This window comes from Eumetopias jubatus, unplaced genomic scaffold (genome assembly GCF_037043125.1).
Source record: "Eumetopias jubatus isolate StellerSeaLion01/CBP00866 unplaced genomic scaffold, mEumJub1_p1.0 scaffold_3, whole genome shotgun sequence".
Taxonomy (NCBI): domain Eukaryota; kingdom Metazoa; phylum Chordata; class Mammalia; order Carnivora; family Otariidae; genus Eumetopias; species Eumetopias jubatus.
The window spans coordinates 16180835-16197734 of record NW_028274809.1 but is presented as its reverse complement, the minus strand read 5'-3'; the positions used below and the strand labels follow the sequence as shown (position 1 = coordinate 16197734).

Sequence of the window (16900 nt, the reverse complement as noted above, 5' to 3'; positions counted from 1 at the left end):
ATCAACCTTATGGTAAGTTTTTAGACTCAGAACCCCAAAGTTTCCCAGTTTTACTTTGTATAGACAAATTTGTAATTTATTTCCATGGATATCACTTAACATTTTTTAAGATCTACTTTAAAGTTTAATCTTATGTGCCTCTCATACACACTCATATTTAAAAACCTGAAGAAGGTCAGCAATGTTAGAAGAATTTAAGTGCAAACCATCCAATTCCATTTTATTTTATTTTATTTTAAAGATTTATTTATTTGACAGAGACACAGGGAGAGAGGGAACACAAGCAGGGGGAGTGGGAGAGGGAGAAGCAGGCTTCCCGCGGAGCAGGGAGCCCGATGCGGGGCTTGATCCCAGGACCCTGGGATCATGACCTGAGCCGAAGGCAGACGCTTAACAACTCAGCCGCCCAGGCGCCCCTAATTCCAATTTTAAATCAGTCTCAACATTTACTTGTATAAAACCAAAGTATTTTTAACTCTAGTTTAAAAAGTGCCCTCACTGTCTCTACTGGCTTTGAAAATTCCTATTCTATAATAATGCCATTGTCTTGATTTGTCTGACACGTAAATCATTTCCCCTAAATTGTCACACTTCTTAAACGTTCATAGGACGGTTTTAGAATAACTTTAGAAATGGAAGGTACGGATCACCTGCCTTCCTGGGCCAATAAAATGGTTCTTTTCTAGTTTTTCACCTATAAAATCCCTTAAGGAGACAATTTCTCAAACCAAATATGAACAACTTTATTACTTCCTCCACAATTATAGTGAAATAATAATAATAAAGAGACTATTGTAGGGCTAATTGGGGAAAGAATAGGAATATGGAGTAAATAAGATTGTATCTATAATTTCACAATTAGTTAACTGACTATTCAAATTCAGACCTTTGGCCAATGTGGAGTAAAAAGAACTTCCAATGTATACTTACGATGGATAGGCTTTAGTTGCAGAATTCGATTACCGCTGACAAGTAGGGAATGCAGGAGAAAAAGGAAAGAACACGGAGACTGTTTTTTATTTTATTTATTTATTTTTATTATGTGATGTTACATCCCTAGTTTTTGACGCAGTGTTCCTGTTAAAGCCAGAGTCCTCTGCCTTCTACTCGTCTCCTTCCATCCCCCGGAAAGGCCTCAGTCCCAGCACAGCCCTGTCCGAGCCCCCGACGACAGGCAAGTTACAGATGGGAAGAAGTGAAGCACAAAGAGATTAGGGGACTTGCCCAAGGCAAGCAACAGTAGAGGCCACAGAGCACGCTGAAGGTGCCGGCGGCCACTGACACGGGCGCCCCTTTGTGTGTGGCCCAGAGGCACAGATGGTCTACAGGATAATGTTCTCAAACTTTTGGTCAAGCTGTCCATTTCGTGTTTGCAAACTTCTTCTGGTTTAAAATAAAATAAATAAATGAAACTTGAGAGGAAAAAAAAAAACAAACCTGACAACCTCTAACCTTAGGACATACCCAAGTATGCTCTGTCAAACTGTGAATACAACATAACTGACGAAACGGTACAAAACCTAGAGCCTTCCAGGGAAAACAGAACTATTTTTTTTCAATCTCACACAACATAGCTACACTTAAAAAATGAATTCCAGATTGAGACAAAGCTAGAATAACATGAGCAGATAAATCAGCACCACAGTGACACCATCTAAAAAGGCGAGGTAAAAAAGCACGTATGTTAGAACTTGTGGCAGAGCCTGCTTCTGAAGCACTGAAACTTCTGCAGAATCTGACACTGGAAACGACTCTGGAGAAGATCCTGTCTGTGCCTTTGTTTTAGAAATGAGAAAATGGATACCAAAGAGGTTAAGAAAACCAGAGAGCCAGGTAACAGCAGAGCGGAGACTTCCTTATCCAGCGCCAATTTTCTGAAGGGTAGAGTTGAAAGAGACTATCTATTCCAAGATCCTTCCCCAAACTTACCTGCCTCTCAACAACTCTGTGGTACAGGCGGACAGATCCCACCATTCCCATGGGAGAGATGAAGAAGTTGGCATGAAGGGAGCAAGTCCTAAATCGCTGGAAGCAACATCCAGTACTGTTTTTCCTGCACCACGGCTGACCACACACCCCAGGGTCTAACAAAATGTACTCTTTCCTATCATTTTAAATGGTGTCTGTACCACCTTGGGATCTGCACTTCAACTTTGTTTATATTCATACGTCTAAAGACATTTTTAACATTTCTATTATATATGTCATCATTTGCCAAACTGTTCTTAAAGTATTTTAGGTTGGAGTTGTTTCCAATTATCCACTGTTATACAGAGGGCTTCTATAATATATATTGCTTTTTGCTCTTTCTTGATTTCTTTCCCTTTGCCAAAAGTAATACCACGCAAATAAAAAATTATGAATCCTTGTCTAGCTCATTATGTATCAAAGTGTTAAACAAAAGACTTCTAGCAATGGTAGTAGCAACAAGCCACACACTTACACTAATAAGGATTATGCTGACCCCATCTTGTATGACACCAATTAAGAAATACTTTCCCTTGCACTGTACCAACTACTACCTTTTTTAGTTCTACTGGTGGGTGAAAAAAAAATGCTTCAAAGTAGCCTAGGAAAATAATTCCAAGAGAAAGTCTCTGTTCAGAGAATATAATTCAAATAAGCTAGGAGCCTTTAGGAATTAAGAGAATAATCAGAAACTTCTCTCTTCTGGAAGGTGAGTGCCGAAGTACAGTGGCTGAGGTAACAGCATTGATAAAATACCTACCAGCTACTGATGAATATTAGACACATCAAAACAGGTCTTACCACAGAAACAGGAAGTTCTGGAGCTGTTTAGAGCAAAGCATTTTATCTATTTTTGTTCCAATGCTTACTCTTTATGGCCTTCAGTATCAACTCAGAAGAAATAAAAATCCTGTAACTGCAGTCACACGGTTTTCGCTTACAGTAAGGCAGTAAATAACGGCCTGTATTTGCTATTATAGTGGGCAGTGTTGCTCTCCCCCACATTTCCCCTCCCACCTCTTCCTGAATATGCATTTGTCACCTAACAGCATGGCTGTCACCATGGCATGGTTTCAGAGAGCGGGAAGATTTTTCTTTTTCCACTGAGTTAGCCCCCATTCTTCGTGTTAATACCTGAAATTGTTATAAAGGGACCACATTTCTCTTCCTTCATCATTAGAAAGGCAGCTAAAAATCAAAGCATCTCTTAAGTTCACACTGATATGCATCAACTGAACTGAAGCCAGATCCTTTCCTGAGAAGAAAATGTTTTTCAGGCAACAGGAGACAAGTAAGAGCAGGAGGGTGGGTGGGAAGAACACCTGAGACACAGAAGGGCTGCAGGGGCTGCAGCATGGCGAGGGCCAGGGGTCCCGAACACAAGCTGCCCACCTCACCTCTGGCCTGTCGTGCCTAGAATAACCCCCAGCAGGGAGATTCCGTTCCTGACCCCCAACCCACCTGAGCCTGCAGTTCTCAGAGGTGTGTCCAGGAGGGAGGAGAGGGTGCCTACGTCACCCTCGTGACCTTTAGCATTGCTTTCTCAAACAGGTCAAGATTAGACCAGAGCTATTCAACACCAGTGTAAAGCAAAGTAACTCCTCAAGATCCAAGCTCTCAACTGGGACCTCGATGAAGTTAATCTATCCTTCTATCGTTTATATAAAAGCATTGGGAACACGTTGAATGTCGATCTGTAGGATTCCTGCCATGAGGTAATAGAAGACTAAGCTAAATGGCAGAAAGGAGTCTCTCTAAACAAAATATGGGAAGGAGAGAGAAAAGGTGCTGGCAGATGACAGCTATCTAATGAACATATGATTATGGTTCTGCTTCCCCACTGCCCCAAAGTGACAGTAAAATATGCATTTCTCATCTTTAATCAAAGCAGATTATGGATTAGTATTTTTTTAAAAATCAGCAAGCATTAGTTATTAAGGATCCCAGAGGCTTGCTTGCTTAAAAAAATAAAAAAAAAAAAAGGAAAGAAAGAAAGAAAAGAAAGATGTTGGTCAGTGATTTTTAACAACCTTCTAATTTCCTAAACCATAGTAGATGGTAAGCTATTAGCTACCAAGCAGTGGGAGTTACTACATCAAACTATACCTTTGGTTCAACTAAGCAAGAAGGGAGCAAAACCGAGACCGCAAAAAAGGTATTGGCATCCAGTGGAATGACTTTGTTATTCTAAAAGAACAGAAGCAAAAAACCCAAACCAAACCAAACCAAAAACCAACAACCCCACAAATAAAATAAAATCCTTGGATGGGGAACCTGGTTATTAAGTTGCAAAGTGCTCTGAAAGGATGATGGATACCAACATATGCTCCAGCTCCTGGGTAAATGGGACCATATACAGAGTCCTCAACTTTGATAAATAATGTATTCTTAAAACAGTTACAAAATAAACCCAACATATAAATACACAATCAGCTAAAGGTTTTATAAACTCCCCAGTTATGGCATAGATGTTTCCTTTTGGAATCTCTCTGAATCTTATCAATATTACATGATTAAGGTCTCACCTCAATTTCTTTTTTTTTTTTTAAGATTTTATTTATTCATGAGAGACAGAGAGAGAGAGAGAGAAGGAGAGGGAGAAGCAGGCTCCCAAGGAGCAGGGAGCCCAATGCGGGACTCGATCCCAGGACCCTGGGATCATGACCTGAGCCGAAGGCAGACGCTTAACCATCTGAGCCACTCAGGCGCACTCACCTCAATTTCTAATTACCTACCTTTACATATAAATAAGACATTTATTTTAATGTTGGGAAAGACTGCTAATGGACTAAGGGGGCTGGGCTGATTAAGGAGACTATCATGCCAACTCTGATCGTGCTTGCAAATTTCTTGAAATAGTTCCCAGGAGTTGAACAATAGAAGTTTTCTTTTCTTCAAAGAGTCTGACCCATTCAAATATCCTGTTTTCTTCCGTACCTGTTCAATCCAACTAAAGGATTTCCAAAAATCATTCCATCTTTTAAAGATACCAAAGATAAAAGTTTAGATCTCTTCTACTCCTTTATGGATTCCAAAAAGCACTTACCCTAAATTTAGGAAGTTAAACAGTACCATTACATATGTTAAAAAAAAAAAAAAGGCAGTAACTGGAAAATAGCATGTTATCAGAATCTCCAAAGTATAGGGAAAAAGAAAAAACTGGATCTATTCCTCAAATGTACTCAGGATAAATTACAAACAGGTAAGAGGTGTAAATGTAAAATAATGAAACACTTAAGCTCTAGAGGAAGCATGGGGAATTTCCTCCCTCACCATGGAGTAGAAGAAACTTTAGGACTCAAAATCCAGAAGTAATAAGGAAAAAGATTAGCAAGTTTTACTATATAAAAGTCTACATGGCAAAAACCAAAAGAAAAAAAAATTTAAAAACTTATAAAGAATGATGGATGTACATCACAAAGGGTTAATATCCCTAAATGCATAAAAAATTTCTAAAAAGAAGAAAACAGCCAACACACCTGAAGAAAAATAAGCAAGACACATGAACAGGCAATTCACAGGAAAGGAAATAAAAATGTCCTAAAACATGTAAATATGTTTACCTGCTCCTAAGAGAGCGCCAATTAAAACTACAGTAGACACCATTTTCCTCCTGAAAGACTGCCCCCACTTAGAGAAGTCTGACAAGTCTGTGAACAAGGTTCAGGAAAAAAAAAGGTCCTCTCATCTGGTGCTGCTGGGTTTGTACAATGTTAGAACACAAGTCCTCTGGAGGGGTGTTTGGCAGTATCGAGCAAACATATGAATTTACGCTTTGTCCCAATAATCCCATTCTTCTAGGAATCTGTCCCAAAGAAACACGAGCAAAAATACCAGATCATATATGCGCAGGTCTGGTCATTGTGGCATTATTTGCAGCAGCAACGACTGGAAAGAGCCTAATTATATCCATCGCTAGGGAATTAGTTGAATCAACTGTGGCACTCCAGAGCAGTGCTCTGCAAAAAGAAAGCGGAAGATCTCCCTTTGGGGCTGCAGTGAGCTCCAATGTAGATTAAGTAAAAAAAAAACAAGGTGGAGAACAGTATGCAAAGTATCAACTCCGCAGCTAAGAATGTGGAGAATACACACACACACATTTAAAAAAAACTATAGAAGAATAACTGAAAACTAATAAAAATCATAACCTATCCAGGCAGTGAGGGAACAGTGTGATCGGAATAGAAATGGAAGCTGGAATTTTTGAAATAGACTTCATTTTGTAAGCTGTATCTTACGTACAAAGAGAACTGCAGATAACACTTAAATTGTTGTAATAATCACACTGATGTCATTTTGAAAAACACGCAGAGTGAGAACACCCCCCAAAAAAAATAAGTCAAAAAATGGGCAGAAGACATGAACAGACACTTCTCCAAACAAGACATATGAGTGGCTAACAGACACATGAAAAAATGTTCAACATCATTAGCCATCAGGGAAATTTAAATAAAAACCACACTGAGATACCACCTTACACCAGTTAGAATGGCAAAAATTAACAAGTCAGGAAACAAATGTTGGAGAGGTTGTGGAGAAAGGGGAACTCTCTTACACTGCTGGTGGGAATGCAAGTTGGTACAACCACTTTGGAAAACGGTATGGAGGTTCCTCAAAAAGTTAAAAATAGAGCTACCCTATGACCCAGCAATTGCACTACTGGGTATTTACCCCAAAGATACAGATGTAGTGAAAAGGGACACATGCACCCCAATGTTCATAGCAGCAATGTCCGCAATAGCCAAACTGTGGAACGAGCCGAGATGTCCTTCAACAGATGAATGGATAAAGAAGATATGGTCCATATATACAATGGAATATTACTCAGCCATCAGAAAGGATGAATACCCACCATTTACATCAACATGGATGGGACTGGAGGAGATTATGCTAAGTGAAATAAGTCAAGCAGAGAAAGTCAATTATCATATGGTTTCACTTATTTGTCTAACATAAGGAATAGCATGGAGGACGTTAGGAGAAGGAAGGGAAAAATGAAGGGGGGGGATCGGAGGGAGAGATGAACCATGAGAGACTATGGACTCTGGGAAACAAACTGAGGGTTTCAGAGGGGAGGGGGGCAGGGGGCGGGGTTAGCCCAGTGATGGGTATTAGGGAGGGCACGAGTTATAATGAGCACTGGGTGTTACACGCAAACAATGGATCACGGAACACTACATCAAAAACTAATGAAGTACTGTATGGTGACTAACATAAAATAATAAAAAAAAAAAGAAAAGAAAAACACGCAGAGTGAGCAAATAACATAAGCTCATTAGGAACCAAGATTTTCAATGTAAAGAAAAGAGCTATAAATATATAACCAAGCATATTAAGTAAAAATCCTCTAATCCTAAATATAAATTAGAAATATCCATATGAACTCAATGTTTTCTCATTTAAAAGAGAAAACAACAACAAAACGATTTCCCCAGCTCTACACACCAAAGTCCTACAAACAACTTCTTCAGTAGTGGTGAGCAATCTCAGCACCCAGACTGCAATCTAAATTAGATTTCTCACTAAAAGGAACCAGGGCCACTTGGAGATACACTTGCTTCCAGGTCTGCCACAGAAAATATATATGAAGTCTTTTCCCTTCTCTTCCAGAACTCTTCAGCCCTCAAGAGGCTGAGGAAGGCAGAAATCCCCACCCTAGGGACTGTGTGTCCCCCAGATCAGGAAAGAGAAAGTTCGGCAAGGAGGTCAGAGACTAAGGGGGTGGGAAGGGCATCCACAGGTGAGCAGGGGACAACCCTTGGGAGGCAGAGTGATGAGCAGAGCAAACATGCAGAGGAAAAGACGGAGTCAGGTTACAAACAGGCACTGATCAAGTAAATAAAGAAGTTAGGAATAATGGGAGCCAGGTTTTTCTCTGTTGAAGAGACATACAAATATGGAACAAGAGAAAACTGGAATGGAGGCACTGTCGTGGACTTATGGTCTTCACAATATACACATGGGGAAGAAAATGTGTGTCCGCACACGCACATACACATGCAAATAAATCCTACCCCCAATAGCAATAAACACACCCTAAATCTTGGCTTTTACACACCATTCCCTAACAAATAGAACCAGGATGGAGAAATGGGGCAATGGAAAGTTCCAGATAAGCCTGAGAATATCTTCTTGTGCCCAAAGCAAGGGAAGGGTAATAAGAAATAGGAATATGTTAAAAGGACACAGAAGCCAGCTTGAAGCAACAGCCACTTGCCAAACTGGGGACAATGTGACCATCACAAGAAATGGTTATAATGGATTAAAATATTGAATAAGAAATAGTAAGTCCATACTGATATAAGTAGGAAGACACATTCAGAACAAGACACTTAAATAATTTCAAAGTTCTTCCCACAAAATGTGTATAATAATGGAGGAAGGAGTAACTTTGCAGGAAAGCTTAGTACACACCACGTTAATGATTCAAGTGGACAGCATCGGTTATGACAGAAATGGAGACTCGGTGCCATTTGAGAAGACAGCATTATTTCTGCAGCGTTTCTCCAAAGATGCCTAACCGGAATCTAACAGTGAGAAAACCGTGGACAACCCAAAATCAAGGAATGCACTAACATGTTCACTCTAAAAATAAATAAATCTTAAAAAAAAAAAACAAACAACCTCTTTTCAAGGCCACTCCAATGGGTAGATGGACGGATGGATGGACAGATCTTAAGAAGGGAACAACCTATCTAAATACATGCATACATGGGGCACCTGGGTGGCTCAGACGGTTAAGTGTCTGCCTTCGGCTCAGGTCATGATCCCGGGGTCCTGGGATTGAGCCCCATATTGGGCTCCCTGCTCAGCAAGGAGTCTGCTTCTCCCTCTCCCTCTGCCCCTCCCCCTGCTTGTGCACTCTCTGTCAGATAAATAAAATCTTAAAAAGAAAAAAAAACTGCACACTGGAAAGAAATGCCAGTGGTGAGCAACAACAGCCTTCAAGGCAACGAGACACGAGTGCATCCACAAGACGAATATCCAGGAAGGTGGGGGAAATGAAACCACTCCTTGTGTGGACAGGAGAGTGAGTCATCAAAATTGTGCTCAAAAGTCTCAAGTAAAGGGATACAACAACTGAGAGAAAGAAAAAATGATTTTACTAAGAGTTAATTTTAAAATGACTTAGAAGTTAGCTTGAAACTTGGTTCCATAATCTTAAAGCTGGACAGCACTCAACTCTGCCAAGGAGTTCAGGCAGGTAGAAATTAAAATATAACTTGTAAGTTAGGATTGGTTTTATCTTTGAGAAAAGAAAACTCCAAATACCAATGGCTTAAAGAATACAGAAGTTTGTATCAAAGGCAGAGTTAAGTGCTCCAGGGAAATAGGCCTTTATTCTGAATGGTCATGTGTTCAGCTAACTACTCCACATTAGCCCCACCTAGGGATTTATTCATTATGTTCACCTCTTTTCTCTCCACCTACCCACCCACCTATCCATCCACCTATCCATCCATCCATCCATCCATCCATCCATCCTTTTAATCTTCTGGATTGGCCACTGAGAGGGTTGAAATTTAGTTTACCAGAATATATCATTCCCTAGGAATTCACCAGAAAGTGTTCTTAACCAATACGCTGCAGCACACCCATGTGCCAAACCCAGGTGCCACCCAAGTTTGACCAATGTGTAAACGTGCTACTACCCGAGGAAAGTAGAACCGTCTGATATATAAGATGAAAATGGAATAGTAAAAGTCACCCTAAAAATCCTCTAAATTTTCGGCATCTGGGCACTTATTGAAATAAGCTAAAAATGAATTTCTTTGTATTTGGGCCATGACCTTTTCTTTTCTTCCATGATAGAAGCCAGGTTCTAGTTGGGAAGCAGGAAGGAAAGGAGTACAGGGTGGCAAGTAAAATCTTTTTGCCCATTATAAATAGCTGAATTTAAGTAACTCCAAAGACTGCATGCATTTACAACCTCCATGATCAATACTAGTTCTTGGGGACAGAAAAGGAGGTGTGAAAAAAATCTTATAAATTACAATGGTTTGTGGCCCTCCAAAGCCGAACCCAACGTGACCATCTCGCTCCTCAGTACTCAGTTCCCCTCACTGGATTGTCTTGGGCATCACAGGGGCAGCTCGGACATGGAGGAGAAAGCAAGTGTATGCAAGGCCAGTCAGTACAAAACCACGGCGAAGCACGGCTGTGACTCTGACTAAAGATTCTACAGCTCATGAAGCCGGGCAGACAGGTGGCCTGCACATGCGCAGAGGCTGCTGTCCGCTGCCTGGGGGATGCTGTTCACGTCTGACTCCAAGAGCTTCTGTGACGGCTCAGGCTTTGAGAAAAAGAAAGTTTCTAATTCGAAAAGTTATTCAGCACATCATTAATTACATCATGTGCCAAAAAGAAGAAACCATGACAATATCTGACTACCAGCTATTTTCTCTCAAGAAAAAGTTAAATTCACTAATTAAGAAATTAATTTCAGTTGTTTTACTTTTGCTGAAAAAAAGGTTTTAAATGACAAAATGTGATTAATGGGCATATATAATTTGACACACTATAATTTGTATAAGTAAATAAACATGAAAAGTTATTCAGTAGATACAATTTAACTTTTAGAACTTTATTTTTAACCTTCAATTTTAAGAAGGTTCATACTTACTCTTTTTATGTAGAAGCACAGCTATACATAAAGTACATAATATGTAGGGGCAATTAGAAAAAGTCTAAAAAGGTTCCCTAGGGGAGACAAAATAAAAGCAAGTTGAGAAAGTTACTACAACATCTATCAGATGAGAAATGGAATGGAGTCATTCAAGTGGAGGGTCGAGCACTGCAATCTGCTGAGTACTGGAACATCAAGTAAGTACCCCCCGCCGCCACACACACAAAGTGAAATGAACAGGAGGCAGAAGAGGAGGCAAAAACAAACAAAACCACAGGGCTAAGTGAACTGCATGTGAACGGCCCGAGCGTCAAACACCGTGGCGCCCGGTACAGGGCTGCTCCCTGCGTGGGGATCACGGCTGCTGCAAAACTGGTTTGAGTTGTTTAATCCCTTCCAAGAAGGTAACAAAAACCATATCTGAAGGCTTGCCCGAAACATGAAAAAGCAGAGAAGTAGAGGAATAAGTACTGTTTTTACGCAGAGTAGTAAGGTCCGGAAGCTTAAAAACATGTAAACCTTTTTCCTTTTAAACTTGATGCCTTAAAAGAGTGCCTTTGTTGGTGGTAACTAAGTGTGGACACATCATATGGATCCCCCCCCTTTATTCAAGTCCAGAATATCTGTGTAAATCAAACCATAAATGAAACACCTTTACTTCAACAAGTTGTTCAACAGATCTTCTCATACATTTCCAAGCTCAAGTTACACTAAAAACCAGTGTGAAGACCAGGAAAACCCTCACAGTTTCACCCTATTTTTTTAGCATCTGAAATCCTTCACAGGTGTCCTAAAAGAGGAAAAGGTCATGACCTACAGGTCAAGTCAATGATCATTAGGTGTTGCTGTAACAGAAGGTATCTAAATAACCACTAGGGGTACATATGGTGCAGGATAAAATGTGCGTATTACTTACATGGTTATTGTTCATTTCACAAGATGAATTCGGAGCAGCATGAAAACTAGAATGGTCAAAACTAAAAGCTGTAAAACCTGTCTCTCAGGGATCTTGTCTCAAGTTAAACGGGTTTTCTGGAGAATTGTAAATAAAACAAAACTGAACTCGGTAAAAAAATTTAAAAAGGGGAAAAATTACAAACTAAAGTCAATACAGCCAACTGCACACAAAGCCTACCACCTCCTACAAGAAATTATTTTTGCCACTGATATGCCCAGCAACCACATAACTGTCCTAAACACAAAAACGTTGAGATTTTTTTCTTGCCCAAAAGTGGTTTCTGAAAAGGATAAATGCATTCTGACATACATAATTTAGTTTGCAACAAACCACAAAAGGGAAGAAGCTTGGGGGAGGAGGGGTAAGGCATATATATATGCTGCAATAATCTGACCAAATGCCATTAAAACACTGAGCTGGACCCTTCTGAAACCCTCAAAGGCTCTACAGTCTGCTAAAATGTTAAAGGTTTTGTTCCTCCCTCCCACTTAACTGCCCTTATTCTATCATCAATTCCATGTTCTATCTCACACTACGTTAAATGCAAAGGTGCTCAGCGAGTGAAAACTCTTAAGACTAAGCGACCGTGGCTTCTAAGTCTGGCCGCAGTCGTGAGCCAGACATGCTCCGGCACAGACTCCTCAGGCTGCAGAGAGCTGCTGCCTTCATATAAACAAGGTTACATCCAATGTCAATAGAACGCCCCGGGATCGATGCAATGATCGATCAAATGAGCTTCCAGATTTCTCTCACAATGGACAGGGCCACATTTCTCAAAGGGGAATCAAATTCTGTTCCACTCATCACTACTACCAAACAGCACAGCACAAAAGGAAGTCGGTGGTGTTCATTAGAAAAGACAGAAGAAATTAGGTATAACTGCCAATGAACTGACATTAGCAGGAATCTCTGGTGAACAGACTTAGCTCAATTATAAATGCAAAGCCACCAGGGATTTTTAATTATTAAAAAGTAAACCATATGCCAGAGTAACAGAAGACAACTCAGTAATCAAGAATGGTAGGAAATGGTAGCTCTTAATCTGCTTCTATTCTTTTTGATACTCTCAAGACCTTCTCTTTGCAGAAAAAGCTATATGCAAAATAACAGTAAATCGGTAGAAATGATATAGCTAAACACGCTCCAACTACCAAATTCCTGTGTTTACATATTTACTTAGGAGATATATACATATACCTATATGATCTATATAATATATACATGAAATTTTAGATGAATACCAGCTTTGCTACTGACTTATTTTGACAAACCACTTACTTTAAGTGTTGATTTCTTTAACCATAAAAGAAGACCATGTTTGTCATTAATCAAAATAGACTTAGAAATGCCTCTGAGAAATGAGGAACTATTATTTAGAATGACAGTAATTCTCTTTGGTTTGATGGCTCTTATAGAAAGCACTTAAAAAAAAAAAAAAGATGTGGCTCATGCTGGTGATAGGGACACTAGAAGTAAATACCCTGTTTTATTTTCCCAAAATAGCCAGTTTAGATATACCGAAATATGTACTAGTCCAGGCCACCCATATACATAAAGAGGTTGTATCAAAGCTTTTCAAATTCATAAATCTAGGATATTTCATAGATGTCAAAACTTTAAAACATTGGAATATTTTACTATGAAAGCCTAAATAAATTCAAAAGGAAACAGAATATTGACTCTGTCCTCATACTAAATCAAAACCATAGTAACAACTTGGTCTAAAACACTGAACGCAAAGATTTACAACCACATGAGAAGGTTACAATTTATGAATGCATTTTCTAATTAAAAAAAAAAAAAAAAACCCAAACCAAAACAGACACCTACATATAAGGGAAATTAAGTATGAAGCATTACATATTTTAGCACCAGGATTTAAATACTGCCATAGGTTTAGAATTATAAAAATCTGACTTTTAAAAAGATCAACACATACTAGCTGTTATTATAAAAGTTCCAAGCGGGGGCGCCTGGGTGGCTCAGTTGGTTAAGCGACTGCCTTCGGCTCAGGTCATGATCCTGGAGTCCCGGGATCGAGTCCCGCATCGGGCTCCCTGCTCGGCAGGGAGTCTGCTTCTCCCTCTGACCCTCTTCCCTCTCGTGCTCTCTGTCTCCCATTCTCTCTCTCTCTCTCTCTCTCTCTCTAATAAATAAATAAATAAATAAATAAATAAATAAAACCTTAAAAAAAAAAAAAGCTATAAAAGTTCCAAGCGGCACATACTGTGAAATATTCCAAATGCTAAGTGCTGTAGCTCCTACCTTTCAGAAGTTTCTTAAATCAGTCTTCTTGGAATAGCTACGCCCGACACTGAAGTTCAAGTTTCAAGCCCACACCTCACCACTGTAGTTTGGTGTAGACTCTACCACAGTAGACACACTCCCATACCTTCCTCACCACTGTAGTTTGGTGTAGACTCTACCACAGCAGACACACTCCCATACCTTCCTCACCACTGTAGTTTGGTGTAGACTCTACCACAGCAGACACACTCCCATACCTTCCTCACCACTGTAGTTTGGTGTAGACTCTACCACAGCAGACACACTCCCATACCTTCCTCACCACTGTAGTTTGGTGTAGACTCTACCACAGTAGACACACTCCCATACCTTCCTCACCACTGTAGTTTGGTGTAGACTCTACCACAGTAGACACACTCCCATACCTTCCTCACCACTGTAGTTTGGTGTAGACTCTACCACAGCAGACACACTCCCATACCTTCCTCACCACTGTAGTTTGGTGTAGACTCTACCACAGTAGACACACTCCCATACCTTCCTCACCACTGTAGTTTGGTGTAGACTCTACCACAGTAGACACACTCCCATACCTTCCTCACCACTGTAGTTTGGTGTAGACTCTACCACAGCAGACACACTCCCATACCTTCCTCACCACTGTAGTTTGGTGTAGACTCTACCACAGCAGACACACTCCCATACCTTCCTCACCACTGTAGTTTGGTGTAGACTCTACCACAGCAGACACACTCCCATACCTTCCTCACCACTGTAGTTTGGTGTAGACTCTACCACAGCAGACACACTCCCATACCTTCCTCACCACTGTAGTTTGGTGTAGACTCTACCACAGTAGACACACTCCCATACCTTCCTCACCACTGTAGTTTGGTGTAGACTCTACCACAGTAGACACACTCCCATACCTTCCTCACCACTGTAGTTTGGTGTAGACTCTACCACAGCAGACACACTCCCATACCTTCCTCACCACTGTAGTTTGGTGTAGACTCTACCACAGTAGACACACTCCCATACCTTCCTCACCACTGTAGTTTGGTGTAGACTCTACCACAGTAGACACACTCCCATACCTTCCTCACCACTGTAGTTTGGTGTAGACTCTACCACAGTAGACACACTCCCATACCTTCCTCACCACTGTAGTTTGGTGTAGACTCTACCACAGTAGACACACTCCCATACCTTCCTCACCACTGTAGTTTGGTGTAGACTCTACCACAGTAGACACACTCCCATACCTTCCAACCATCCTCTTTACCTCTACTTTCTATGCTACCCAACCTCCATATTGCTGCCAGATTAATCCCTTGGACTCACAGATCTAAGTTATTTCACTTACTTGCTTTAAAAACAAAACAAAACAAAAAAAACCCAAACAAACCAAAAAAAAACAAAAAAAACAAAAAATGCTTCAGTACTTTTCTATTAGCTAAAATCCCTTATTCTAGCACTGAGGATGCTAAATATAGTCCTAAGCTTCCTCCTCACCATATAGTCAAACCAAACTGCACTAGGCCACATATGCCATCATATTTGTCTTTGCTCATGCGGCCTGCCTTGCTTCCTTCCACTATACGTAACTGCCAAATAACACTTTTTAAAAAAAACAAATGTTCTGTTAGAAATTTAAGAGGCCAAATAATGATAAAAAATTGTCAGGTAAGCAGTAGGAACGAGTGGTCAAATATTTCTTTCAAGTTCGTTCTGGATCTCTAGTCTAACAAAACAAACTCAGATTCAAACTACAGGGATACGAAAAGCAAAAACTCCAGAATGCCTCCCATCAGGAGAACCCAGGTGCATCAGTAGTACATAGACTCCGTGTGGTTAGCCTAACTGAAACTCCCCAATGCATTTTACTGCCCTTGGGCTTTCATACAGGAGGAATCTCACTCTTCCTCAGTCAGCCTTAGGACTTGATTAACATGTGAAGTCTCTCAGGATAACTTGCCAGGTTTTTCTTTTGCCTTAAAGGCTTCAGATGGGCAGCTTCTGAGTGCACATCATCAGGTTAGGTTCTCCCAGCTTCCAGTTTGGACTCCTTAGTTCAGAAGTCTCACCATGGGGCTAGGGGCTTGACGGTGCCAATAACTAGGGGTTACCACACTCAGCTGAAACAGAAGTATTTTGTGCAAAACTAGAAGACCCTACAAGCATTTTCCTAAGATGCTGCAGGGAAAAGGAATGTTTTCTGGAAAATACTAACAATTAAATGAAATGAAGTTCTATTTCCCACCTCCTCACCCCAATCAAACCAAAAAAACTATCAAAAATAGGGCCTGGACTCTTCATGGCAGGCGAGAATTCTACCACTGAACCACCAATGCCCCACCCTGGACTCTTCATGACATTATCACTAACTCTGGATTCAGCCAATCAGTCTTACCTTCTGATGCTTTGATCACATATCCGCCCTTTTCACCAGGAGGCACATTAAGCAACTGCATGATTCTGTCTAGTAGCCCATGGATTATCTCGAACCCAGGATTCTTGTTGTAATAAACAGCACAGAGATGCCTGTAGTTTCTTGCACCTACATCTGAAAAAATAAAAGAATTGGCCACCAGGCCACGGTGACCATTACTTAAGAAAGTACTATGGGCCTAAAAAGCATCTTTATGACACTTAAGAGCTAAAGCAAATACTTATAGTAAATTGGAAAAAAAGAGAGAGAGACCATTAAGTTCAAAAAAAAGTCAAAATTATATCGTTTAAAGAACATACAAAGGTTGGAAAACCATGAAGTGAAGAAGGGAACAATTATCACAAAAGTTAGGACAGTGATTACTCTAAGAGAAGTGATATGATGGGGAAGAGCCTTACAAGAAGTTTAAGATACTGGCAATATTCTATTAGTTTGGATGGCTGCAGTAGTATTTGCTTTACAATCTTCTTAAACCATATACACAGATATTCCTCACAATTACAAAATAGGAAGATAAGAATCACACCAATGTAAAAATAAGCTAAAAAAAACCCCCAAAAAACAAAAAAAAACCTCTACAAACAGGAAAAAGACTGAAGAGAAATATACCTAAATGTCAACAGAGGTTATATTTGAGCAGAGATCATTT

The 16900-nt window shown here is 40.2% G+C and overlaps 1 protein-coding gene across 1 annotated transcript in view; it reads right to left on the bottom strand.

Annotated features, from left to right (window-relative positions):
- Positions 1 to 16900, bottom strand: part of FARSB (phenylalanyl-tRNA synthetase subunit beta) — a 69012-nt gene that overhangs the window by 5724 nt on the left and 46388 nt on the right. The window contains exon 16 of the mRNA XM_028105297.2: positions 16213 to 16365. Coding sequence (XP_027961098.1) covers positions 16213 to 16365 — 153 coding nt within the window. The remainder of the gene's footprint in view (positions 1 to 16212; positions 16366 to 16900) is intronic.